The 25,817-nt window shown below is 54.8% G+C and overlaps 2 protein-coding genes across 7 annotated transcripts in view; one reads left to right on the top strand and one right to left on the bottom strand.

Annotated features, from left to right (window-relative positions):
• CDH23 (cadherin related 23) overlaps positions 1–13,110 on the top strand; it is a 393,201-nt gene extending 380,091 nt beyond the window's left edge. For 3 of the 4 annotated variants that reach the window (XM_067710644.1, XM_067710642.1, XM_067710643.1), the window contains 18 exons: positions 588–707; positions 2,266–2,443; positions 2,593–2,804; positions 4,808–4,999; positions 5,170–5,283; positions 6,029–6,158; positions 6,260–6,511; positions 6,591–6,752; positions 8,095–8,351; positions 8,700–8,797; positions 9,218–9,338; positions 9,421–9,500; positions 9,646–9,686; positions 9,836–9,896; positions 10,379–10,508; positions 10,695–10,817; positions 11,246–11,350; positions 12,214–13,110. In XM_067710644.1, the coding sequence (XP_067566745.1) occupies positions 588–707; positions 2,266–2,443; positions 2,593–2,804; positions 4,808–4,999; positions 5,170–5,283; positions 6,029–6,158; positions 6,260–6,511; positions 6,591–6,752; positions 8,095–8,351; positions 8,700–8,797; positions 9,218–9,338; positions 9,421–9,500; positions 9,646–9,686; positions 9,836–9,896; positions 10,379–10,508; positions 10,695–10,817; positions 11,246–11,350; positions 12,214–12,540 (2,703 nt within the window). In that variant the 3' untranslated portion in view covers positions 12,541–13,110. The remainder of the gene's footprint in view (positions 1–587; positions 708–2,265; positions 2,444–2,592; positions 2,805–4,807; positions 5,000–5,169; positions 5,284–6,028; positions 6,159–6,259; positions 6,512–6,590; positions 6,753–8,094; positions 8,352–8,699; positions 8,798–9,217; positions 9,339–9,420; positions 9,501–9,645; positions 9,687–9,835; positions 9,897–10,378; positions 10,509–10,694; positions 10,818–11,245; positions 11,351–12,213) is intronic. The other variant, XM_067710641.1, reaches the window with a different exon arrangement.
• Positions 13,111–13,488: 378 nt separating this feature from the next.
• PSAP (prosaposin) overlaps positions 13,489–25,817 on the bottom strand; it is a 33,225-nt gene continuing 20,896 nt past the window's right edge. Inside the window, exons 4-15 of one of the 3 annotated variants that reach the window (XM_067710645.1) lie at positions 25,455–25,580; positions 24,305–24,505; positions 23,749–23,892; positions 22,383–22,439; positions 20,581–20,592; positions 18,572–18,703; positions 17,134–17,229; positions 16,636–16,822; positions 16,393–16,550; positions 15,965–16,045; positions 15,568–15,675; positions 13,489–14,588 (exon numbers count right to left, since the gene is read on the bottom strand). In XM_067710645.1, the coding sequence (XP_067566746.1) occupies positions 14,553–14,588; positions 15,568–15,675; positions 15,965–16,045; positions 16,393–16,550; positions 16,636–16,822; positions 17,134–17,229; positions 18,572–18,703; positions 20,581–20,592; positions 22,383–22,439; positions 23,749–23,892; positions 24,305–24,505; positions 25,455–25,580 (1,338 nt within the window). In that variant the 3' untranslated portion in view covers positions 13,489–14,552. The remainder of the gene's footprint in view (positions 14,589–15,567; positions 15,676–15,964; positions 16,046–16,392; positions 16,551–16,635; positions 16,823–17,133; positions 17,230–18,571; positions 18,704–20,580; positions 20,593–22,382; positions 22,440–23,748; positions 23,893–24,304; positions 24,506–25,454; positions 25,581–25,817) is intronic. The other 2 variants (XM_067710646.1, XM_067710647.1) reach the window with 2 other exon arrangements.

Below are 25,817 nucleotides of genomic sequence, written 5' to 3'. Positions count from 1 at the left end.
TCAGTGCTGGGAGAGGGAAGAAGCACCCATGGACATAGCCCCCATGCTCCCATGGGTCTCAGACTTGTAGGAATGCAGAAGTTCAAGAGAAAAATGGGTGATGATTTTAAACGTCGGCAAGTTGGTTCAAAGTTGCTCTTGCAGTACAGCGAGAGAGCCCTGTGGCCTGGGGGTGGCTGGCCAGGCAGGGCCTTCCCCAGCTGTGGGGCTGGAGCTGGACTTTCCCTCCCACCGCCTGCCCACATCCCCCTGCACTCTGCCCTTTCAGCAGGGTTGCTCTCCTTCCTCTTGGTGTGAACAATAAAACACACTCCTGGCCTGGCACCATGAACAGTGAATACTTATGGAGTACTACTTTGTACCTGGCCAGGTAGTGAGCTCCAGCCTGGGCCATTCATCCCATCTCCAGGTGAACTGGGGTAGTAAGGACAAGAAGAACCACTAGAATGAGAGCTGCACGGGGCACAGGGGCTGTGGTCTCTTCAGTGCTATATCTCCAGAGCCCAGAACAGTGACTGCACATAGCAGATGCTCAATAAATACCTGTTGAATTGATGAAGGACCTGACTCCACCCTCCCCCTACTAGGGTGACATCTATGTTCTGTCCTCTCTGGACCGGGAGAAGAAGGCTCACTACATCCTGACTGCCTTGGCCAAAGATAACCCTGGAGACGTAGCCAGCAACCGTCGAGAAAATTCGGTGCAGGTGAGGGACCCTTGCGTGGAGCAGAGACACTAAGGACTGCCATTGTGGAGGCAGTAGGCAAAGCCTTTAGAGCATGGCTGCTGCAGGGCAGGAACAGAACCACCCTGGCCCCTCAAGAGGTGCGGTGGCAGGAAGGAGAGGCAAGAGCTTAGCTGGGGGTTCACGATGGCTGTGGCTCAGGGAGACGGGGCCTCTGTAGGAGAAACTTCTTGTGTCAGACCCCTGCTAAGGCAGCTAAACATACCTGGGTGTAACCCAAATAAAGGCTGGGGCTCCACATGGCCCAGTGTCTCCATGCTGTCCCATTGAAAGAAACACAGTCCAGCAACCAAACATAATTATAAAGCATTTATCTTTATGTCTCTTAACATTAATGAGGAACTTTGGTCTTCAGAACAGTGAGAGAATAAATTCCTTATTTTAGGCCAAAAAAAAAAAAAAAGAACATTAATGAGGGATCAAATTCACAACCCCATTTCCATTCCGGGTCTACTGTCCACACAGTTGCTCTGGGGAGGCCAGCATCCCACCTTTAGGCTCTGTCCCCATTTCCATCCAGAGTCCCACACCTCAAGACTTTGCTTTCTCTTCCTTTCTCCCCCTTCTTTCTGCCCTTTCCAGTCCTGTCTTTCTGTATTCAGTTCTTCCAATTCTCAGCAATAACCTAACCATCCAAAGAAAAGTCTCCTGAAGGGTGGGGAGGTGAGAAGCTGGGTGGGCAAAGAAGAATTCTCTTTGGCAGGTAGGCAACCGAGCTGGGAGCGCTCGCACATACCTGCATTCTGTCCTGTCACAGAGGCACGTGCTGTATTGGGAAGAGCACAGTATTTGTAGTCAGAAGCCTGAGGTTCCACTAGCTGAGTGCACTGCATTTGTCATGTAACCTCTCTGAGCCTCGGTTGTCAAAGCTGCAGGGAGTGGAGGGCAGGGGCAGTGACGATGATGCCTCCCTCCCAGCCTGGCGGTGAGTCCAGGAGATGCGAGGTGGGAAAGCGCTTTGTGCCCTGAAAGGGGTTCTTAAAATCATGGCTGTGAAGGGCTCTGTTACGGATGCAGTCAGGCAGGGCCGCAGCAGCCAGGGAGAAAGGGCCTCCTGGTGTATCCACAGGACCTGCCCTGGGCTCTGGGGTCAGCAGACAGAGCCCAGTCCCAGGCCAGACACAAATCCCAGTCAAGAGGGGCGTCCAGAAAGTAGAGTCAGATATATGGGGCCACTGTGGGAAGGAACAGAGGACAGAGTAGGAGCTATGTGGGGAGGAGTCCCCGCTTCAGGACCCAGACACAGATGACCTGTTAACCACGGTACGAGTTGCCGAGCATTCACTCAGGCCAGGGACTGCGCATAGACCATCACGGACGAGCCTCACAAGCCCCTGAGAGAGAAAATCCTATTGTCCCCAACGTACACCTAAGGAAACTGAGGGTCGGGGGTTAAATCAATAGTTTGGGGTCAGACTAAACAGTGGGCACTGTCCACCTGGGCTTAATCCTGTGTGACCGGGTCACCAGAAGCAGCCCCCAATGTGCTCCTGACCTTTGAGCTCAACCTCCCCTCCAGGTGGTAATCCAGGTGTTGGACATCAATGACTGCCGGCCACAGTTCTCCAAGCCCCAGTTCAGCACGAGCGTGTATGAGAATGAGCCAGCGGGCACCTCCGTCATCACCATGATGGCCACCGACCAGGATGAGGGCTCCAATGCGGAGCTGGCCTACTCCCTCGAGGGCCCGGGCGTGGGTACGTAGCCTGCTCCCCACCAAGGATGCCTTAGGGGGTGGGAGGGGCAGGCTGCCTTCCTGCAGCCCCAGGCCAGGCGTAATAGGAGGAAGGATGGGAAGGAGGTCTCAGTTGGAGCCATGCCCTGCTCTCCTGCCCCCACCTGCCAGAGGCCTTCCACGTGGACATGGACTCGGGCCTGGTGACCACAAAGCGGCCACTGAAGTCCTACGAGAGGTTCAACCTGACCGTGGTGGCCACGGATGGCGGACAGCCCCCACTCTGGGGCACCGCCATGCTCCTGGTGGAGGTCATCGACGTCAACGACAACCGCCCCGTCTTCGTGCGCCCACCCAATGGCACCATCCTCCACATCAAAGAGGTACTGCTGACCCCCGGGGCCTCCTGCTACCTACACCCCCTTCCAGTATTCAGCCCGCTTCTCCATCCTGCAGTCATCCTGCAGCCTGAGAGGGTAAAGGGGCCCCCACTGCAAAAGCAGGGAAACTGAGGCCAGAGTAGGGAACGGGCCAGCTCAGTGCCACACAGGGCAGTATTGAACAGTCGTTAGTAAGAAGGGCTGGGCCAGCAAAGGCTCTTGGATTCACATCAGACTCTATCGCTTACCAGCCAAATGACCTTGAGCAAGTGACTTCTCTGAGTCTGTTTTTTCATCTGCAAAGTGGGACTTATAATAGTAGATGCCCCATCTCTTGCTCCTAAACGTCTGCAAGAAGGACAGTCTCCCCGCAAGTCACTTCCCCTACACTTGTCTCAAAATAAACACATAGCCCCTTCCGTCCGTCTGTTGTTCCTGCTGATACCAGTGTGGAGACAGCCTGCGACTTGAGGATGTGCATCAAAATAAGAAACAAGGGGAAGTGGCTGAGCTTCTGACTACCTCCAATTCTTCTTTCATGCCTTGCTCTCAGTTGTCTTGTAAAGATGGGGAAGTACTCCTTTGACTCCTGCCCTTCCCCTCCTTCCTCTCAGCACCCAAGCCCAAAATGCTCCTTGGTAGAATACTTGGGGTGTCTCCCACTTGTTCTTTGCTCCCCAAACTTCAGCATGTCTCCACATCTCAGAATGTCAGTGTTAAGTCCTTGCTGTCACTCTATCTCCTCTTTGAGGTCCCACAAGAGAAATTTCTCCCAGGGCTGAGCTCTAGGAAACTCTATGCTTTTACCTTGTGATTTGCCCTTTCCTGTGTCTACTGCAATGATGCAGTGGCCCTCTTTGCTTTGCCCACTAGGGAGCTCATAGTGGTCAGCCCACCGTGAATGATGTTGCAGGGACTTAGCACACACGCCTTATCTCCCATCCCTCAGTTTCCATCTTCCTGCCAACCATGGTTTTTCTTTACCCTGATTTTTTTTTTAACTTATTTACTCTTATTGTTGTGTATGCATTCTCGTAAGCTGCCTCAAATCTTTTTTTGTAGCGTGAGGCAGGGTATCAATTAATAATAATCTAGTTCTTTTGCACGCCAAAGCCCCCCCTTTTACTAAGTTTTTTCCCTTCAAGGGGTCCCTATTTTGAAAGGTTCATGTCTTCCAAACAACCAGCATTTGTTAAGGAATTATGTCTGTCATCCCACTTTCTGTCAATTAGATGTGACTGCCATTTGGAGTTTCTGATTGTCGTGATCAATGAGGTAAACAGTGAAACCATGCTGAGCTGATCATTTTTGAACTAAAAGCAAAGAAACTTGTTTTTTTCTTGTGCCCTTGGCAGCCTTTTCATGGGTCAATGTCTGACGTAAATTGGGTTTTTTGATATCTCAGACTTAATTCGAACTCGGGAGGCTGAGGCAGAGAGAGGTGAAGCGACATGTCTAGGTCACGTGGTGATTTAGTAACAGATTAGCATGCACGTGTCCAGTCTCTAGCCACCATGTCATACCATGTCACCCTACCTGCATGCCCCCCATTTTCAGGTACCCCGTTGGGTGGATGGTGTTGTTTGGGGATACCTAGAACTTCTGTGATTGGGGTAGAAGAGAGCAAGACAGACCTGGGAACAGAGGGTGGCTGTGGCCTCAGCTTTGGGATTCCCCTTCTGTCTTCTAAACCTCAGCATGCAGTGGGATCGGAGGGATGGGATAGCCCCCGGAAGGGTGTCGCCCTGAGAGAGTCTGCAGCATGGTGGATCCCAGGCTGGACTTTCAGTGGGCAGTGGCCTTAGCTGGGGGTGGGGTGAAGGGATGTTCTAGCAGATGCTCAGACTCCAGGAGAGTCCAGCCAGGCAGACAGGCGTTTCCTAAGGATGCTGAAAGGTGGCGAGGACATTCTGCTAGGGGAGGAGAAAGAACAAGAGCTCCATCGGGTCTGGGAGCTGGGATTCTCTCAAGGTGCCCCAGGAGCCTCCCTCCTGTGCCCCCTGCAGGAGATCCCACTGCGCTCCAACGTGTACGAGGTCTATGCCACAGACGAGGACGAGGGCCTCAATGGGGCCGTGCGCTACAGCTTCCTGAAGACAACAGGCAACCGGGACTGGGAGTACTTCACCATCGACCCAGTCAGTGGGCTCATCCAGACCGCGCAGCGCCTGGACAGAGAGAAGCAGGCAGTGTACAGTGTAAGGGGGTGGGGCATGGCATGAGGGGCGGGGCCAAAGAAGAGACTGCTCTGGGCACAGGACCACAATGTCCCCACCTAGAATGTCTGCGAGGGTAGTGACCTGTCCTCTGGGGATGCCTGCCTGGGGCCCTTCGTCTCTTCCTCTGACTGCACTTCTCCGCCCCCCAGCTCATCCTGGTGGCCAGCGACTTGGGCCACCCGGTGCCTTATGAGACTATGCAGCCACTGCTGGTGGCCCTGGAGGACATCGATGACAACGAACCCCTCTTCGTGAGGCCTCCGGTGAGCTCACCCATCCCCTGCACTGGTCACCCACACAGGGACTCACCTGCCTGCAAGCACACACTTTCCTGTGCACACTGTGCCGTAGACACACGTGGTTACACGTGGAAACTGCACAGCACTTCACAGAATATTTATTGAGCAGCTACTAGGTCAAGGCATTATCCAGCAGTCAAAAAAGCAGACCAAAAAAAAAAAAAAAAGCCAAAAAAGCTGACAAAAATGCCTGACTCGTGGAGCTGATGTTCCCATGTTTGTATACGCGCTCACACAAGAAGCCTGAAAATCAGTTCTGCTTTAGCGAGCTGGGGCTGAACCTCTTCATGTGGACTCAGACTCTCTAACTTGGTTTTTTCTTCTTGTGTGCACCTAGGATGTAATGTTCCCTGGAGACCGTGTGCGTGCGTGCGTGCGTGTGTGTGTGAGAGAGACAGAGAGAGAGCACGCTCAAGCTCATGCCCTCCTCATTCAAACATCCATCTAAGTGCTGGGAGACTTCAGAGAATGTGCCAAACCCAGCCCTGCCCTCATGGCGGATGTCACGGGTGACACTCCCTGAGGGCAGAGCTGGAGTGTCTCCAGCCCAGCCCTTGCTCCCTTGAGGTTACAGCAATTTCTCTCGCCCCACAAGGCCTGGGCAAAAAATTCCCTCAGCACCCACAAAAACACTGCCTAGGGCCCTCTGGCAGGAGCCAGGAGCTCAGGCCTTCCCTTGGCCTCCCATGACCTCCCTCTCCCCCTGCAGAAAGGCAGCCCCCAGTACCAGTTGATGACAGTTCCCGAGCACTCACCACGTGGCACCCTCGTGGGCAACGTGACAGGCGCTGTGGACGCAGACGAGGGCCCCAACGCCATCGTGTACTACTTCATCGCAGGTGAGGCCTGACGGGGCTAGTGCCTACCTACCCTGGGGCTGGAGATGACCCAAATATGCCCCCGCCCTGCCCCTCACGCTGTGCCATGGTCCCCCCCTCAGCCGGCGACGAAGAGAAGAACTTCCAGCTGCAGCCTGACGGGCGTCTGCTGGTGCTGCGGGACCTGGACAGGGAGCGCGAAGCTGTCTTCTCCTTCATCGTCAAGGCCTCAAGCAATCGCAGCTGGACACCTCCCCGGGGGCACTCCCTAGCCCTGGACCTGGTCACTGACCTCACCCTGCAGGAAGTGCGTGTCGTGCTGGAGGACATCAACGACCAGCCACCACGCTTCACCAAGGCTGAGTACACTGCAGGTGCAGGGACCAGAGCCTGGGCCTGGGGTGTGGGATGGCCTCTGCTCTGCCGCTTACACCCGCTTGCCCGTTCCTGCAGGAGTGGCCACCGACGCTAAAATGGGCTCAGAGTTGATCCAAGTGCTGGCCCTGGATGCAGATATTGGCAACAACAGCCTCGTCTTCTACAGCATCCTGGCCATCCACTACTTCCGGGCCTTTGCCAATGACTCTGAGGATGTGGGCCAGGTCTTCACGATGGGTAGGGGCTCCAGCCACTTCATGGACTATCGTCTGGAGGAGATATGGTCTGTAGGGTTACCCCAGGGTATAGGTGGCCGGCCAGCCAACCAGCTGTGTCAGTCCTTCCATTCGCCCACCCATCCATCCATTCATCCATCCTTCAGCCAGACAGCCAGCCAGCCATTATCTGTTAATCCTTTTATTCGTCCACCTATCTTTCGATCTATTCTCTAATCCACCTATCCATCTCTACATCTACCCACCCACTTTCTTCTCTTCTTCTTCCCATCTCCTCATCCATCCACCCACCCATCCCACTGAACAATCCATCAGTCCACCCACCTATTCATCTATCTGTCCACCCATCCATCCATCCTCTCATTCATCCATCTGCCCACCCATCTACCCATTTGTCCGTCCGTCCGTCCATCCATCCTCCCATTCTCCTTTCCATAGATCCGCCTATCTTTCCATTTGTGCACCTCACCCTCGCCTGCATCAGGCGTTGCGCTAGGTAGGCACTGGGGAGCCAGAATTCTCCCCAGGTGTACAAAGCACACTTGTACGTAGAAGTACGCATGTTTGCTTGTGAATCTGCCTGTGTGGATAGCTGAGCGTCTCTTTGTTAGGTTCTAGAAGGTGTTCTAGAAGGTGTCCCAGTGGGTGTCACATTACCATACCTCCAGCTCCAGCCCCTTCCCTGCTCTTCTCTGCCCACAGCAATCAATCCAGCCTCCTTGGCCTGGCTTTCAAAGCTCCCCAGGTCTTCCTCCTAATCCCTCTTTCTGGTTTCACAGCCCCTCACTACCCTTGAGTGCACTGCGCGCCCACCCAGGCTGACCTGCTCACCATGGCTTCAGCCTGCTCCACACCGTCCTCCCGTGGCCTTCACCTCCTGGAATACCACTCTGACCTCCAACTCTGCCTTCAGATATGCTCCCGCTAGCCACCCTTTGTAGTCTAGTTCATGAGCTGCCACCCCCGGTCACACAACTAGACACCATCCCTTTGTCCTCTGAGTTCGCACTGCTCTTAACCTTAATAAGCATAGAGAGGCTTGCTAAAGGTCACAAAGCTAGAAAGTGGCAGATTTTGAACCCAGGTCTACTGCCTTTTAAGAGCAGACTATGCTGTACCACTGCTGGTCATCTCTCAGCTGTGGCTGTGGAATTACGAAGCACACGTGTATGTGTAAGAGACAGAGAGGTGATACTGAGGGAACTCAGAAGTGTTCTGTAGCATCCCAGCATGGGACAGCAGAGTCCCAAACTTGTCCAAGTTGTGTTTTAATATGCAGCACGTTTAGATAAAAACTTAGAATTCTCCAGAAAAAGTGCACCACCCCCGGGCTTTCCCTACAGGGAGTGTGGATGGCATCCTGCGCACCTTCGATCTCTTCATGGCCTACAGCCCTGGCTACTTTGTAGTGGACATTGTGGCCCGAGACCTGGCAGGTCACAATGACACAGCCATCATTGGCATCTACATCCTGAGGGATGACCAGCGGGTCAAGATCGTCATTAATGAGATCCCCGACCGTGTGCGTGGCTTCGAGGAGGAGTTCATCCGCCTGCTCTCCAACATCACTGGTGCCATTGTCAACACCGATGACGTGCAGGTACCCTGCAGGAGAAGGGTTGGGGTGTGGGGCAGTGGAGGGAGAAGGGGGACCAGGCCGCAGGGACAGGGCATTGCAGAGAGGTCAGGGGTATGAAGGGGATCAGTCATTTCCTAGATGCATGGCCTTGGGAAAGTCCTTCCGGGTCTCTGGGTCTCAGTTTCCTCATCTGTAAAATGGGAGCTAACAGTAGTGCCTGGTTCAGTGACTGGCATCAAGCTTGGCCCCTGGTGAGCATCCAGTAGGGATGGGTTTACTGGCAGGGTAGGGCAGGAGAGGCTGTTAGAAGAGGCGCCCATCCCATCCCTCGCTCCTGCCACACACCCCATGATGCCCCTTCTCGCCTAGTTCCACGTGGACACGAAGGGTCGGGTGAACTTCGCACAGACAGAGCTGCTTATCCACGTGGTGAACCGCGAAACCAACCGTATCCTGGACGTGGACCGGTGGGTGGGCGTCTGTGCACAGCCTGTCTTTCGGTCTGCCTCCCTGCCCTAGAAGTCGGAGAGGGGACCCACTAAGGAGGCACAGATGACGCCATCAGGCCTGCTGTATGGGGGGCTCTACCCCAGACGTGGGCAGGGCGGGTGGAGAGGACACGGTCTGGGTGTATGAGCAGAGCTCCACCCGCCGGAGCCTTACCCTCCCCATGTGTGAAATGGGAGTATTACAGCAACTGTGAGCAGCAGACAGGAGCTTGTGTGAAGGGATGGTGAACCCTGTAAGATACAGAGCTATCCGAGCTGGGTGCGCCTTAATCTTGCAAGGCTTGGTCGGGGGTGAATGTGGGGGCAGGCTGGCCTGAGTGGGACGGGCTCTCGGGGAACGGCCGAGGATGGGAGCTGAGGCCCCTGCCCCTCGCCCAGGGTGATCCAGATGATCGATGAAAACAAGGAGCAGCTGAGGAATCTATTCCGGAACTACAACGTCCTAGACGTGCAGCCCGCCATCTCTATCCAGCTGCCCGAAGACATGTCCGCCCTGCAGGTACCCCTGGTGACACCGCCCCCACCATCCCCTTGTTGCCCCGGGTGCTCTCAGCCACTCATGCTTGGCCCTGCTGCCCTAGATGGCGACCATCGTCCTGGCCCTTCTCCTCTTCCTGGCTGCCATGCTCTTCATCCTCATGAACTGGTACTACAGGACCGTGTGAGTGACCCCTACGTGCCCTGCCTTTTGAGACAGGCTGACCAGCCCCGCTGCTGGGACAGTCAGGGAGGCAGGCAGGGCCATGAGGCCCTGAGACGCCAGCCCAGCCGCAGCCTCCTTCACCGGCCCCTCTGCTTCTTTCCAGACACAAGAGGAAGCTCAAAGCCATCGTGGCTGGCTCGGCAGGTCAGAGGGCTGTGATGGGTGGGGAGGTGGGAGGGCAGGAGGGGCCCCTGAGGGCCTAGGGTGACAGCCCGGGCCCCACAGGGCTGGCTCAGGCCCAGCTCCCCAGCCGGGTCTACCCCTCCCCCCACACCCCAACCCTTCTCCTGCAGGGAATCGCGGCTTCGTTGACATCATGGACATGCCCAACACCAACAAGTTTTCCTTTGACGGGTGAGTGAGAAGTGGTGTCCCTGAACCCGGCCGGGCGCACTTTGGGGAGACCCACCCAGGACCCAGCTGCGGTGAAGCCCCCGCTGCCTCTCAAGCACTGAGGGCATCATGGACTGGCTGAAACCTGGGGTGTGGGCGCCCCCTGCTGGGCCGGGTACCCCTCTCTCTCCACCGAGTTGGGCTCCCCACCCTGACTGGGTCCCAAGTGCCAGGGGGCGTAGGCTTTGGGCATCGGATACAGGGTGAGGACCCTGCACCAAAGCTGATCCAGATGGACACGTTGTCCTGGTTCTAGCAGGATCCTGAGGCGGGAGGACGCACCCACGGGTACCACAGGCAAGGGCCCTGCCTCTCACGGCCCTGAAGGCCCAGTCCTGTGAAAAGCACAACTACGGCCTGGGAAACGGTGGGGGGGTTAGGGGCGAGGCTTCAAGGGCATCTGTCCACTCGAGCCTGGAGTCAACCCCACTCCCCACCTGCAGGGCCAACCCCGTGTGGCTGGATCCTTTCTGCCGGAACCTGGAGCTGGCTGCCCAGGCAGAGCACGAGGATGACCTGCCGGAGAACCTGAGTGAGATCGCCGACCTGTGGAGCAGCCCCACCCGCACCCACGTGAGCCCAGGCCCGGGCCGGGCAGGGATGGGGTGGACAGTCAGGAGGGACAGGTGGAGGTAGCGTACGCTCTTTGCCATCGCTGGCCAAGGAGCTGGCTGGCTGCGGGGGAACCGGTCCACTGCCCTGCACGTGTGCGTGCGCGGTCTACCTCAGCTCCAGCTAACGCGCCCCCTCTCTCCCCAGGGAACTTTTGGGCGTGAACCGGCAGCAGTCAAGCCTGATGATGACCGGTACCTGCGGGCGGCCATCCAGGAGTATGACAACATTGCCAAGCTGGGCCAGATCATTCGGGAGGGGCCCATCAAGGTGAGCCCTCCTCGCAGCTCCTGCACCCAGACCCCTGGCTGAGCTCGGACTTGCTCCAGAGGATGCAGGGAGTGGGGAGGATCCTGGGAAACAGCTTTCTCCACCTCTAGGGACTCAGCTAGACCTGCCCTCCACGGGGGCAAGAACACCAAGGCAGAGAGGGGCCAGGGTCCCGGGCTGATAAGGAGCTGCTTCAGCCTGCAGTGTCCTGGAGGCCGGGACTCTGAGATACAAGCCCACGTGGGTTCTGTCTGGCCGCCGTCACCAGGCTCTGCTCTCAGTCCTCTACCCTAGGATCAGACGCCTGTACATCCTACACTCCCAGAGTGCCTTCCGTCACCCCCACCCGAGTTAGTTATGGGAGTGAGTGATGGGCGGCGCAGGCAGGGGAGGGCCTTGGTTGGGGGTTAACACTTTCCCTCCCCCAGGGCTCGCTGCTGAAGGTGGTCCTGGAGGATTACCTGCGGCTCAAAAAGCTCTTTGCACAGCGGATGGTGCAAAAAGCCTCCTCCTGCCACTCCTCCATCTCCGAGGTAGCGGGTGGGCCGGGAGCTGTGTGCTGTGCCCCAGCCCTGGGGGTGCGCTCTCTCTCTCTCTCTCTCTCTCTCGTTCATCCTCCTCGGAGTCTCTGGAGATCAGCAGCTAGGGCCCAAGACCGCACTGGGTGGGGGCTCAGAGAGTCAGACGGCGGGCTCTGCTTCTGCTATCTGGGCTCCACAGTGGGCTTCCCCAGGGGTGGGTGGGTGTTGAGGCAGTGTTTCTTAGACTTCAGGAGCCCCAAGAAGATACCTTTGAGAGGTGATACCATTTTAAGAAATTGGCTGTAGGGTCAAATAGATATACATATTTATTTGCCTGCAGTGATATGTCAACACTTGAGAAAGTCAGACTTTATCTAAAAACCCAGATTTCCAGCTGGGCCAATATTCTCAACTGGAGTAGCTAAAACTGAACAGCTCCACACAGGACAAAAGTGCCATTTGTGAGTCTCTGCTCTACCTTATTAATCCCCTCCAGCTTCAACTGTGGACACTTTCCAGCTGGCCACAGTTAGGAGCTGATCCTGCTTAAGGCCAACGTGGTAACCAATCCAGATGCCACAACCGCAGTCACAGGGTCTTTATAGATCAAAGTGAATACAGGAGATCTGAAAGATTCTCATAGGAAGCCCACGCTCCGGACAACACATCTGTAGCACCAGAAGTATCCACGGCTCCCCTTTGTACCCAGTTTGAGCAACACTGCCACAGGCCGCACAGGCCTGCTGCGGCACGAGCCCAGGGGTCCTCGTGTGCAGCAGGGAGGCGACAGGCCCATAGCAGGTGGGACTCGGGGCCATCCACCTGCTCAGGGCCTGGGCCTGCCCTGAACATGTGCGGGTCCCGGCCTCTTGCAGCTGATCCAGACCGAGCTGGAAGAGGAGCCAGGGGAGCGCAGCCCCGGCCAGGGCAGCCTGCGCTTCTGCCACAAGCCACCTACGGAGCTCAGAGGGCCAGGCGGGATCCACGTGACGCACGGCAGCACGGGCACGCTGCTGGCTACCGACCTCAACAGCCTGCCCGAGGACGACCAGAAGGGCCTGGGCCGCTCGCTGGAGACGCTGACCGCCGCCGAAGCCAGCGCCTTGGAGCGCAACGCCCGCACCGAGTCCGCCAAATCCACGCCCCGGCACAAGCTTCGCGACGTGATCGTGGAGAGCCCCCTGGAGATCACAGAGCTATGACTAGATGGGGGGAGCCCGACGGGTATGAGCAGCCCAACCCCACCCCTCCCGGGGCGAGAGCAGGGGCAGGACCTCCGGGCGGGGGAGGGCCCTCCCTAGGCAGCTCTGGGCGCGCAGCCTTGGGTCGGCCCAGAAGCAGGGCCCACGTCAGCTGCTCAGATTCCACTTTTGCCAGACGCTCATTCGGCATCTGATCTCTACCTTCATAAAATGTTATTTTTTTAAGAAAACCAAACAGAAATGGTGAGTATCTAAGAACGAGGTAAGGAGGGTCACCAAGAGGCCAAGCTGGCCCTCTTCCCCTCCCACCCCGCCTCACGGCACAGGCGTCCAGCACCGGGGAGGGAGCCCAGAGCAGGCATACCCTGCCTGGCCTTGACTCTCTGACCCCAGTTCAAGTCCCAGTGCATTTCTGCCACATCCCTGGCCGGACATCCAGGTGGGGGCCGTGAGTAATCCCTGCTTCCCCACACAGACGTGGTCATTGTCAGCCAACGGCATTCTCCCATTTCACTGGCTTTCCAAACGTGCCGGGCTCATAAAACGACTGATGTTCCCTTGGGTTCTGAATATAGTGTTCGTGTGTATTCCTTTTTTAAATTAAGTTATTCCCTCCATATTCTCCCCTTGGTTTTGTTCAGCTGATACGCACTGAACGTTTCTGGAATGGTCTGAATTTAAAAAAAAAAAAAAGTCACAAGGAACCGGCAATTCACTCTGGCTCTGGTAAACCACCCGTGGGGCTGGGCCGGGGCAGCTCTGGACCCACCTTTGGGGGCACTCCCCTGCCCACTGCTGGCCCCAGGTGTGTCAGGGAGGACCAGATGGCATTTTCTTTCTCTGGCCAAACGGGGCCATAGGACTGCTGGGCACTTACTTACAGGTTCACGGCCTCGGAGCGTATCAGCAGCCACTCTTCTGGCTGAGGTGTCACAGAAACACTCGGCCTCTGGTTGACAGACTTTATTGTTACATCACAGAAATTTTAGTGCAAAACAAACAAACAAACAAAATCGGTAAGTTCATTTAGTAGCAACTGCGCATCTTGCCGTCTCCTGGCAACTGCAAGTGGAGGAGAGGATGCAGCCAACTGGAGAGAAGGCAGGGCGACGGCTGAGGCCCCAGGCCAGCAGCCCCTCTACCTGGAAGCCAGACGCTTAGGAGCTTGTCATCCACGTTTATTCGCGGGTCAGAGGGAAAGACCATCTACAGGGAGGGGGGGGGGTCAGAGGGGAGGGGGCTGTACCGCCCAGAGCAACGGCGGCGCTGAGCAGCAGGGTGGACACAAGAGCAGGCATGACGCAGTCACCACTGTCCACACGCACAAAAGCAGGCCCCCAGGACCTCCACAGAGAGCTAGCAGGTTACATTCATGCAGGTTTTTTCCCCTCCCACCCCAAACCACAGAACTCCAAACACAGCATCAACCGGGAAAGACGAATCAAAGGCTGACCCAACGGTAGCAAGCCCGGCCCCACCAGGTCTCCTGAGCGGCTGCTTCCAGCAGCTCTGTTACAGTGAGGACCACATTGTTTGTTTGTTTAAAAAGCCTAATAATTATTCTGAGCCTCTCATCTTTCATGTAAAACTGCCTCTGTCTGGCAGTCAGCAGGCCCACGAGGAGGGAAGGTCCCTCCTTAGAGCAGGCCTCCGGAGCCCTCAGCACCCAAGGCCCATCCAGGAGGACGGACAACCTCAGTCAAGAGGCTCTGGCTCATGCCCACAGCCAGAGCCCCGTCTCCTCCGGGTACCCACCATGCAGGGACAGACTCAAGAGACCTCCAGTGTACGGTATGTCGGCATCCATGTAGCAGGGAGGAAAGGGACACTGAAGCAGCTACGCCAGCGGCCTGCTGACAGCAATGCTAAGATGAGGGCGAGAAGAAAGGGACTGAGGGAGAGGGATCCTATCAATCATTTTTATAACAACAAAGCCAACAGATCTGTGTGTTCGTTCCCCCAGACACAAGCAGGAAAAGCTGCTGCAGTTTCTCTAAGACAGACCGCGCCTTCTAGTTCCACACGTGACGCTTGCAATGCTCGACGGCCTGACAGGAGAGAGGAAACAGTTTAGTCTGCAGGTGACAAACGCTATCCCTGGCCCATTAGTGCATCAGCCGGCACCCAAAACTGGGACCCGCTATCCTGTCCCAGATCAGCCGGGATGGCACAAGACGCTAATAAAGGCCCGGGACAGCATCTCATTTAAACGCGGGATAGTAGGTGGCTATGAGTTTTGGGGACTCGTAAGGCGAGAGTCCAGAGCAGTGGATGAACAGCACCCCTGCAGGTAGGACCCCCTTCCTCTGGTTACACACCTGAGCCCCTGCCTCGAGGCCCCCAAGGCAGAACTCCTCACCCAAGAGTCAGAGGTATACATCAGCTCAGGCCAGCTCAGAAACGGGCCCGGGCACCCAGGAGAGCGACAGAAATGCACTCCACCGGTGGGCCTCACCCTCCTCCCTGCAGCGGCCCTGACGCCGGCTTACCAGTCATGAAGAACCCCCACGAGGAAGTTACACAAAAAGGAACATTAAGTAACAGAGGCTGAGCCGAAACGTCCCCACCCAGGAAAGCAGCAGCATGGGTCACCCCGCAGTGGCTGCCCAGCCAGGAGCCAACTCCCAGGCTGCTCAAGAAGAGCTCCGCTGGGCCCTGGGTGAAGATTCAGGCCGGGCGCCAGCCAGGGCAAGAGTGACCTAAGAGGCGAGGCCTCCTGCAAGAATCCGATGGGCTTTGTGCAATCCCTCGGGTGACCTCGTGCATATCTGACACTGTCACCAGGGGGCTGAAGGTGGAAGCAAAGAACACTGCAGAACATCCACTGCCACCGCTCCCTCCTCAAAGACGACAATGCAGTGAGCCCGGCTTTTGCTGGTGCCCATAAGTAAGCCTAACTGCCCCCCCGGGCCTCAGTCCCCCTCCCCCACCCAGCTCCCCACCAAAGGAGTCTGTTAGAGCAGGTTCTCCCTCGAGCTGCCTGCCTGCCTGGCGGGGGTCCTGGGGAGCAGTTGCTGAGCTACTCACGTTGCACAGGGCTGCCGACTCCATGTTCTGGCACCAGTAGCTCGGGCCCCAGACACACTTCTCAGTTCCCAAAAGAGGCTTACGGGCTGGGGGACAGACTCCAATTTTCTATAAGGTCAAAGGAAGGGGGAAGAATTAGGTCTGCCCAGCTAATCCTTTTTCAAAACTGAGGTGATTATCAGCTTCTAGAAGCAGCTAGAATCAGAGCTCTAATAAGCACTTTCCAGAAAAGGCAGGGTTGCCGAGGCAAGTGGTGGGGCCTGGATGCCTGGTTCTCCCACACACCATCCCCAGACTCTGGCCCCGGCCCCAAACCTCAGAGGAACCCTTGCAGGGTCCATGCAGCACCTCCCAGGTCACACTGCCCAGGAACCCATACCGGCCCAACGCCGCTTACCAGGCACACGAAGGAAGGGTCCAGCACGTCCACCAGGATCTCTATGAGCACGGGCTCGTACTCCGTCACAAACTGATCACACTGTTAGGGAAACAGCAATGTGGGTCTAGGTGGGCCCAGGCAGAGTGTGGGGCGCTGGCCGTGCTCTTCTACCAGAATTCCTGGCCTTGCCAGCCCAGTGGGCCCAGGGCCTCCCTGCCCGCCCGGGTGACACACCTACCCCCACCTGCTCACGTTCTTTTCCCCCTAGTGGCTCCACTTAAGCCAACAGAGCACCTTTAAGAAAATCTCAGCGGACTCCACGCCAGAGGCAGAAATGGCTGCTTCTCCCTCAAAACTTCAACGAGCAGCACACTCAGCGAGCTACCCAGCTCCTGCATGTCCCAAGCAGGGTCTGACATTCTGGCCGAAAGCAGCCCACAGCGTACCTGCTTCTGGTACGGGTCAGGCAAGAGGCTGCAGCCTTTCTCGAAGGCAGCAAGGATCTGCTCCTTCGTGCTGTTCTTCTCCAGGCTGCGCTCCAAATAGGTCACCAGCTTCTTGCACACCTCACAGAAGCCACCGTCCTTCCGCGGCATCACGTGTGCTATGCAAGAGAGCACAGGCTCAGTGCTGGCAAGGCCCTCCCCAACCCGAGAGGGGCCGGCCGGCCTCGCGCGCACTGGGCTCACCGGTCAGCACAGGCAGCCCCCGGCTGGAGCAGAGATGAAGCATACTGCACACCAGCTCAGGGCTCGCCTCCTGCAGGAGGATCGACAGGATGGAGCTGCCATAAGTGTCCACTACCTCCTGGCACTCCTCGGATAAGGACGAGGGCAGCTTCGAGCACACGCTGTCCAAAGCATGAATTATTTCTTCCTGAAACACCCAGAAGAGAGGCTCATGTGAGAAGATGGGAGGCTGCGTGGGGTGGGAGAGACTCTGAAAATGCTGATGTGACCAGGGAGCCAACAGCAAGGTGCTGTTTTCTCCCTCAAAGGCTAGACCTACAGAGCAGGGCAAAGAGGCTGCCTCCGGCCCCAGCCCAGAGGGATCCGCTGCTGGGAAGTGGTGGTTCCGACTCCCGGGCTGGTGTCCCATACCCACAAGGGCCAAACCCAGCTCTCGGGCTGGGTCCTCCCACCACGCCATTCTGGCTCCAGGGCCAGCATTTCCCGAAATCCCCGTACCTCGGTCCTGTTGTTGTCAATCAGCTTGACCACCTCCTTCACCACGTACTCGCACACCTCACAGTAAATATCAGCCTTCGCCGGGACCGGATCCTTCTGTTGAAAGGGCAGAAGAATACTAACACTGAGGGCCTCGCCTCACTCCTCGGTCCTGCTCCTCTAAAGGAGTGGGGCAGAGGCCAGGACGGGCTAGCGTCACACAAAGGCCACTTCCTGCTGCATTCAGAATGGGGTGTGGCTTCCTCCCAGTGTCCAAGCCCCAGTCCCTGCTGCTCCTAGATGGTGGGAAACCTGTCCCTTTCCCCAATCCTCTACCACCCCCCCAAAACCAGGAACAGAAGCAGTGAAACTGTCCCCCAACCCCAAAGAGCTGTCCGTTCAATGTCCGTTTGGTTGCAATCACCTCCTTTGATAAAACAATACTGTTGAACATAATTTTCTGTGACAGTGGCCACATTCTCTGGCCGTGCCACGCAATACAGCAGCCGCTAGCCACATGAGTCTACGACTAAGCACCTGAAACGTGGCTAGTGTAACCAAGGAACTGAATTTTTCTTTTTTTTTAAATGTAAGTATCACATGCGGCTAGAGTACAAGCTATAACTCTCCATCTTCTCCAGCCACTAACTCAGTCAGCAAGGTGGGCCAGAGCCTCTGAGCGTCTCGACTGGACAGGAGGGGCGGCAGCAGCGCTTCCGACTCTGCCAGACACAACCCTTGTGTGGTCCACACAGTACACGTGCCGAGAGAAGACAACAGGAGGAGACGAGACAGCTAAAGGTCAAGTGACACTGACATGGAAAGTTCTGGAACAAGAAGTGCACACACATGCCATGTGATAAGACATCACGTGGCTGGGCGCCTGTTCTGGAAACATCAAGTTTGTACCACAGCCACAGCATGGGGAAGGAGGTGGGCGAGGCCACAGAAAGCACATCGGAAAGGTTCGGTCGGAGCCGGGCACTGAAAAATGATTTCGAATGGTGTGCTAAAAACGTAGACTTGATCCCATGAGCACTAGGGTTTATAACCAAGGAGATAAATGTACGAGGGTAGGGGGCCCTGCATCAATTTAGGGGATACTGTAAACTAATGGTAAACTAATGGTCTCAAACTCAAATACCTTTAAAAGCCAAGCAGGGAGGGCTTCCCTGGTGGCACAGTGGTTGAGAGTCCGCCTGCTGATGCAGGGGACACGGGTTCGTGCCCCGGTCCGGGAAGGTCCCACATGCCGCGGAGCGGCTGGGCCCGTGAGCCATGGCCGCTGAGCCTGTGCGTCCGGAGCCTGTGCTCCACAACGGGAGAGGCCACAACAGTGAGAGGCCAGCATACGGCAAAAAAAAAAAAAAAGCCAAGCAGGGAGCCAAAAGAGTGTGTGCCTTGTAGGGTGTGACAATGTGGAGTGGCGGGGCATCACAAAACCAACGGCACCAGGTACCTTTATGGGCTCCACCAGCTCCAGGGCAGGGATGACGTTCTCCGAGACCACCTTGGCAGGCACCAGAGTCTTCATGGGCATCTCCTTCACCTCGTCACAGAACCCAACCAGCCCACAAATCTCCTTGGGCTGCTAAAAAGAGCACAGAAGCAGCAGTGAGAGGCAGGCCCAAACCACCACCCCCTGTCCCACGCTCTACACACAAAGTCGGGGTGCTGGAGGAACATCCTAGACCCAGTGTCAAAGCTGACTGCCCCCCAAAGAGCCCACATTAAATCTAAAGGGGCTTGTGCAAACGCAGATGCACCAGTTCCACATGGGGAAGGAGGTCATGCAAAGCTCTGAAGAGTGATCAGACAGAACTACTATCCGCTCCAGCCGCGGAGCACCCAGGGAAGCAAAGCTCCTGGCACCTTTCAAGGGCAATCGAATCAACTCCAAGGACACCTGGTCTGTTTTTCAGCTCAGCTGGCTCGCCCTCAGGAGGAGGAAGTAATAAGCTACATGTTCTTTCTAGAGGAAGAACTACGATGCCCATAAACTAACAGAAAGCCAAACGTGTTAGAAATAAAACCATACCGGATCTTTCAGTAGCAGGACGCTTTAAAATTATACATTAAGGGGAAATACTGGCTTTTTAAAAAGCCACATTCTACGTTCACAATTGCACACACACACACACACACACACACACACACACACACACTGACTCACTACAAACGAAAACCCAGTCTCCCCATGTCATGAATCTTTTCAAGTCACAAGGTCTCCAGATCCCCTTTCCCCTCCAGATAGCAAACCACAGAAGAACTAGATAGTTTGGACATCTTGACCATTTCACTACGACAATGGCCAAGAGCAAGTGAAGTATACACACTTGGTATACTTTGTAAACAAATGCAACTAGCCCTGGCCTGACGGCATTTGCTCCCACTGGCAAATCATAAAGCAGCGGGAACAGGATTGCTAAGACGGGCTCTGTTAAGGGGAAAGAGTAGCTCATGGCTATGGTTCATCTTGTTTTAACATGCGGAAGGCTCTAAAATTAAATAAGGCTGGAGAATTCTGAAAAGTATATCCTAGAAGTATCCTATCTCTGGCAGGCTTTAAGAACGGGCAAAAATCAGAAAGGGGTTGAAGATATAGCAAAAGCTTTTTAGAAAAAGGACAAAGATGAGGAGGTGTGGCTGCTTTGTCTCAGATCAGCTTTGCCGCACTAACTCCCTGAGGAGGGCTAGGTGAAAATTCAGATATTTCAACCAAAGTCCTCTCCTCTTAGACTTCACAATACCTTTGAAAATCTTTAATTCTAAAAACGGATGCCAGTACTCAAAGGAGGGCAGTGCTCAGTACAACCCCGAAAGGGCACTAGCTCGGTAAGTCTAGTCTGGGGGCTCGGTCCCCACGTGTTGCCCCCAGTGGCCTGGCTCCTGAGTTGTCTCGTGTGGCTCCAGAGCCCAAAGGACCCCGTCACCCAGAGGGGCAGAAGCCATCAAGAGACTGTTTCCAGTTCTCTGGAGCCAACAGACAGGGGGACAGTCTGCTGGCTATCTGCAAAGGACTTGCTCATGCAGAAGCATTTCTGGGGCGATGAAAAACACGACCAATGACATGCAATGCTCTCCTGAATCATGACAGAAACAAGGTGTCCCACTGAAGCTGGGCCTGCACTGAAGGAAGCTGAGGCCACCGATGGTTCCCCACCACACTGGTGGCCTGCACGTGGCTGGCTGGGCGCTGACTCCAACCAGAGTGCAAGGCTCTGCGGGCCTCATCTGCTGGGCCCCCCAAGGGGAAGTGAGGCCCCTGGCCCCTCCCAGTGCTGAACCACACGGGAGAGATGCGGAGGCTCCCTTGCCAGCCAAGTTATTAACACGGAGAGGGAGCCTGCCTTTCCCAATCTCTCCTTGTTATCTGTCAGAGCTGACGATGCCGTACAAAAAAGGATGAGCAAAATTAACAACAAGCAGCAGCAGACCCACTACTACAAGCAAATTCCCAGCACATACCTGATCCTGCTGCTGAACAAAAAAACAGGAAATCGGAGATGAAAAAAATAAGAGAAAGGAAAGGACACAACAGTTAAGAAAAAATTAAAACAACAATAATCAAGCAGTTAACCAGGTATAAGGATGTCTGTCACCAGAAGTTTAGGTGAAATGCCCTTCCGGTCACCTAGCAGCAACCTACCTTGTTCCTACTATTGCATGCACGTGGGGACCCTGAAAGCTACTCTCTCCTTCAAGGGTCAGACCACACTGCCCCCAGAAGCCTGTTGGTGCACCATCCCCATGCCCCTAACACGCCACGGCAAAACACTGAGCAGCAGGTGCCCAGAAAACACGTTAGGAGGGGCTTTCCTTGCTCAGAAGCCAAGCCCACCACGCCTGCAAGGCCCTCACCTCAGACTGGGGATGAGCGGCCGGGAACAAGACACAGGGCTGCTCAAATCAGGGGCGTGTGTCCGAATATCTAATACACCCGGAGGGGTCAGGGATCCCCAGCCCAGGTCTCAGGGCAATCTGCCCCCAGGTGGCCGAATGCCAGCCTGGAAGGCTGGTTTGACAATGCAGGCATACCTCACTTTATTGAGCTTCACAGATTTTACAAATTGAAGGTCTGTCGCAACCCTGCTTCAAGCAAGTCTGTTGGCCCCCATTGTTCCAATAAATAGCATTTCCTCACTGCGTGTTTCTGCGTCACATTTTGGTAATTCTCACAATATTTCAACTTTTTACTGCTATGACTCACTGAAGGCTTAGATGATGGTTAATGGTTTTTAGCAATGGAGTATTTTTTAATTAAGGTATGTACGTTGTTTCTTTAGACCTAATGCTACTGCACACGTAACAGACCACGGTGTGGTATACACATAACTTTTATATGACTGGGAAGCCAAAAAATTCGTTTGACTCACTTTATTGTGATATTCACTGTACTGCAGTGGTCTGAAACCAAACCTGCAGTATCTTTGAGGTAAGCCTGTGTTATTAAAAGCCCTGCCCTTTGACTCAGCAATTCCAGTCTTAGTTACCTATCTTAAGGGAAAAACCAGGAATGCGCATATGTATCTACTTGTCCCTGAGGAGAACAAACTCAAGGACTGTAGGCCAGTCTCAACATAGTTGGGAAGTCAGCATGACAGAGAAAAAAAGGACAACTCGCCCCTCACCCACTGCAGATCAGATCTCAGGAGGCCAGTGCATCTTCCCCATGTAAGGATGCCTTCAGACCTCCCTGCCCTGTACAGTTTGCTGCGTGGATCGAGCTGGCTTCACTGTGCTTTCTGGATATTTTCTACCTCTAATAATGAAGGAATGCCCCTACCCCCTGGATGCATGAGAAGCAAGTGCAGGAATTACGGGCTCCAGCAGCAGCTACAGCTAACACTGCTGCAGAGTGCAGGACCAGCTCTGGGAGGCGGATGCTCCCGCCTCAGAACTCAGGCTGGAAGACAGCAATCCTCAGGCCTGGCCTAGCTACAGAGCAGACTATTCCCAAGGGTCCCAGAATGAAAGCCAGATGCTAGAAATCTGATGGCCAGCTCACATACGCACCGGCAAACCAACCACCAGGAAGCCAGCAGGGCAGTCCCGGGGGTCAGGCTACTTCAGCCTTTCCCCTACCTGGGGAAGGCAAGGGGGAGGTACTGAGTTGCAGGTGGACAGTCTGCTGGTCAAAGAGGGCTCATTCTGGCCCAATTCAGTACTTAAAGGTAAAAGGGAAACTAAACCATATAATTTTCAAAATCCTAGAAATCACAGTTTGAGACAAAGAAAAATGCTAACAAGGAGCTTCCCCTGCCACCTACCATATGCATCACCATTTGGATAGCAATTTCCGAATACTGGTTGATATAGTTCTTGCACTGGGGAGAGAGAAACAGACTGTTAGCGAAACTCACTACTACAACAACACACCAAAACCCCACCCTTTCCAACAGTGTCAATAGGTGAGTATCAAGCAAGTTTCCAAGAGTGGAATCATCAATGCCTGCTCTGGGCAAGTCTCAATAAGATAAAAAATGGCAATCTGGTTACTCCATACCTTACAGGAAAACACGTGTGCAAAAGTGTTTTGAAAATGTTTTCCAAAGGCCCTTAGAGATGAGGTCCTCCAATTTCCTTTTATGGCCCATACTTTCCCCGAGGTCACACGGCAACTACTCAGTGGCAATTTAGAGTGAGTGTGGCTACAAGATACACTATGATGGATCAGAGATTACTTTTCAAATCCGTTCACACATTCTTGGACAGGATTATAAAGTTTAAATCCAGTATAATCCAGTTAAGTTATAATGATTTTCATAAAAATCTAGGTATTTCCTGCAGACCCTATCTGGTCATGACTGGGGAGCCTCTATATGTGAGAAAACAAGGTGATATGACAGCTCTCAGAGAGGTTAACCTGGGGAAGCCAACTGACACAGCAAATATACCAAGATACTTCAATGAGGCTAAAAGATTCACAGGTTTTAAAGAAAGTTAACAGAAAGGAACCCTTAGCTCCCAGAGCGGACTTCTTACAGCTGGCCTCCCCACGTCCAGCCTTGCAGAGGTTCATTAGTGGTCGGGTACTAAATGGCATTTTGGTTTTAGACATCAATCTCATGAGTGTGGGTAATGGGAACACAGTCCAAGACATAAACCCCCCACGGGGCTAACGAAGAGTTTCTGAGCCTGGAGGACCAACATTCACCAAAGTAAGGAAGGCATCCCGGGTGAGCCTCTTACAAGCCAGGCGCGTGGCTTCCCCTGGGCAACCACCCTGCTGGCGGCGGGGACAGCACACCTAGAATTACGAATAGACAACAGTCAGGCCTTAGAACCAGAACAGGGTTCTAAGTGGTTCTACTGTTGTTTCTTAAAGTTGTGGTGACTGCGAGAAAAAAAAAAAAAATCTTCACAAAAGTGGTCTCCTTCTCCTTCCACTATTTTGTCCCACGAGTTCTGTTACATATCCAGACTCAATTAACCAGCCAGGTATTTAAGTAGCCACCACATATCTGGCTGCTTTCTGGGAACTGGGAATTGTCTGAACATCTCTTCTTCAAAGCCCTCAGGCTGGAACTTGAAATGGCGCCCCAGGAAGTGAACTTTTCTTGCCTCCCCCACTGCTGTCTCCACAGCCCAGCTCCCTGGCCCAGAACGTCCTCCGATGCCTGAGGTAAGGCTCACCATGTCGGCCATGCCAGGCCCCAGGCGGTCGCACTCCTCCCTGGCGTGGTCCATCAAGGCCTCGACAAAGCTGGAGTTGGTCCTCACAGCAGTCTGCACGTCAGTCACCATCTGAATGCAGTCCTGGCAAACGTCCCCATCAGCCTAGAGACACAGGGGCAGTTGGTCTGTAAACACTGCATATTCCTAAAAACAGCTAAGAGTGTTCAGATTCCGACATGCTCGTAACTGCAGCACCAGGGGTGAGTCCCTGAACTGTTCCTAATGTGTTTTTACAGGCTCTAAAGGGACTGACAGGTTTAAAATCAAGTGGGCATTGATTATAGTAAAGCTTAACAGGAAGGGGGAACCATCTCTGCGTCTGTTAGATATCCCGGTTCTTCAGAACCTCCATGCACAACCATCTGAACGGTGGGTTGTGGAACTGCAGAATCAAGTAAAGGAATAAGGCCCCAGTCTGAGAGCTGTACGCACACGCCGCCCCCTTTCGTGTCACAGCTCAAACCCAACCAAAGACAGGGCACGGGGCCCTGGGCGGCCAGGCCCACTGCCTCACCTTGTGCTGGGGCTTGCTGTGGGGCCCGTCCTGAGGGTAGAGGAGGAGGGGCACGTTGGCCATGAAGGGAGCCACCACCTCAGCCATATCCAGGTCCGGGATCTGATTGGACTTGAGCTGGTTCTGGTGATTCAGCTCTGCCAGGTGCTTCTGAAGAGACTCACAGAGGTTGAGAGCGGAGCACACCTCCCCGGGATGGCTCTGGGGGGAAAGAGGCACAAGTGGAAATCCTCTCCCCAGAAGGAAACAGGCCACCTGGCGCCTTCGAATTCTCCCTTTCCTCATCTCCTGGCATGACTCACGTGCGCACGCCCAGCTAACAGGCGCATCTCAAACCAAACCGCCCGACCTGCTTGGCCAGCCCCATGGCTCCATTATGACAAATGGTTCCACTCCCGGGGGTGCCAGCCACCAACATGGAAGACATGCCTAACTCCTCCCCTCCACCAGCAAGTCCAGTCCGTTTATCCACTAAGACCATGTGCAGCTGTCCGCCTCCACTGTCCCCATCAGATCTCACACCTGACCGCCCTGCCAGCTCTTGCAACTCCCAATTGGTGGGACCCAGACCAGACCAACCCCTTTGAAAAGGGGTCATCTCACCTCTCCCCGTGAAACCCTCCAAGACCTCCCCACTGCACCGACAATCCTGAAACAGCCTGAAAGGTCTTGCGTGATGTGACCCCTGCTTTCCTCACCAAAACCTTGGTCCCATCTCAGGACACTCCTGCCCCACTGGAGGTTTTTAGGGTCCTTCCAAATTCCACAAACCTGGCTCCTTGTTCCTTGCTGAAAACCCAACCTCTGGCACATGGTTTATGCATAACAGATACTTACTGAATGAAAGTCAAGCATCCTTGTAGCTGACATGAGTTATCAGGTCAGCACCTATAACTGTTATACCAGTTTACATTCCTTCATTAATTCTGTGAGTTCCCATTTCCCATACCCTCCCCAACCCTTGAACGTTACAAGCAGAGTGGTCTGCATTGCCCAAGCCATTCTGGACGAAAACTGTACAAAAGATCTGGTGACGAAATCTCAGTCTATGAACGGACTTTCCGTTTTAGTCACTGTAATCTGGTCTGGAACCTCCCCCGGGCCCCAGAGGTGCCTTGAAGGAAGAGTCTATCTACTCTCCATCACGTACCATTTGTCCTTTAATCATGTCCAGGATGACCGGGAGGTAGGAGTCGACGATCTCCTTGCAGGAGGCAGACATGTTCGGCTTGGGCAGCCAGTCGCAGGTCCTCTCCAAGTACACGAGGATCTCTTGCTAGAGAGGACAGAGGCAAGGGTCGGACCAGGATGGACTCCTTCTCCACAAACGGGCTGAAAGCAAGAGGCCCTCCACAACTCCAGAAACGTGAAGGCTAGAAACAGTGGCCCTCGGGGAAGAGGACCTGGGAGAGGGCTAGTGTGGAGCCGTGGCCCTGCCAGGTCAGGGAGGCAAAAAGCAGGTGCGAGCAGTATTCAGAACGAAGATCCTCTGACCTGCGGTCTCACTGGCACA

This window comes from Pseudorca crassidens, chromosome 16 (assembly GCF_039906515.1).
Source record: "Pseudorca crassidens isolate mPseCra1 chromosome 16, mPseCra1.hap1, whole genome shotgun sequence".
NCBI classification, from domain to species: domain Eukaryota; kingdom Metazoa; phylum Chordata; class Mammalia; order Artiodactyla; family Delphinidae; genus Pseudorca; species Pseudorca crassidens.
The sequence above is the reverse complement of the archived record's forward strand: the minus strand, read 5'-3'. Positions and strand labels throughout refer to the sequence as shown.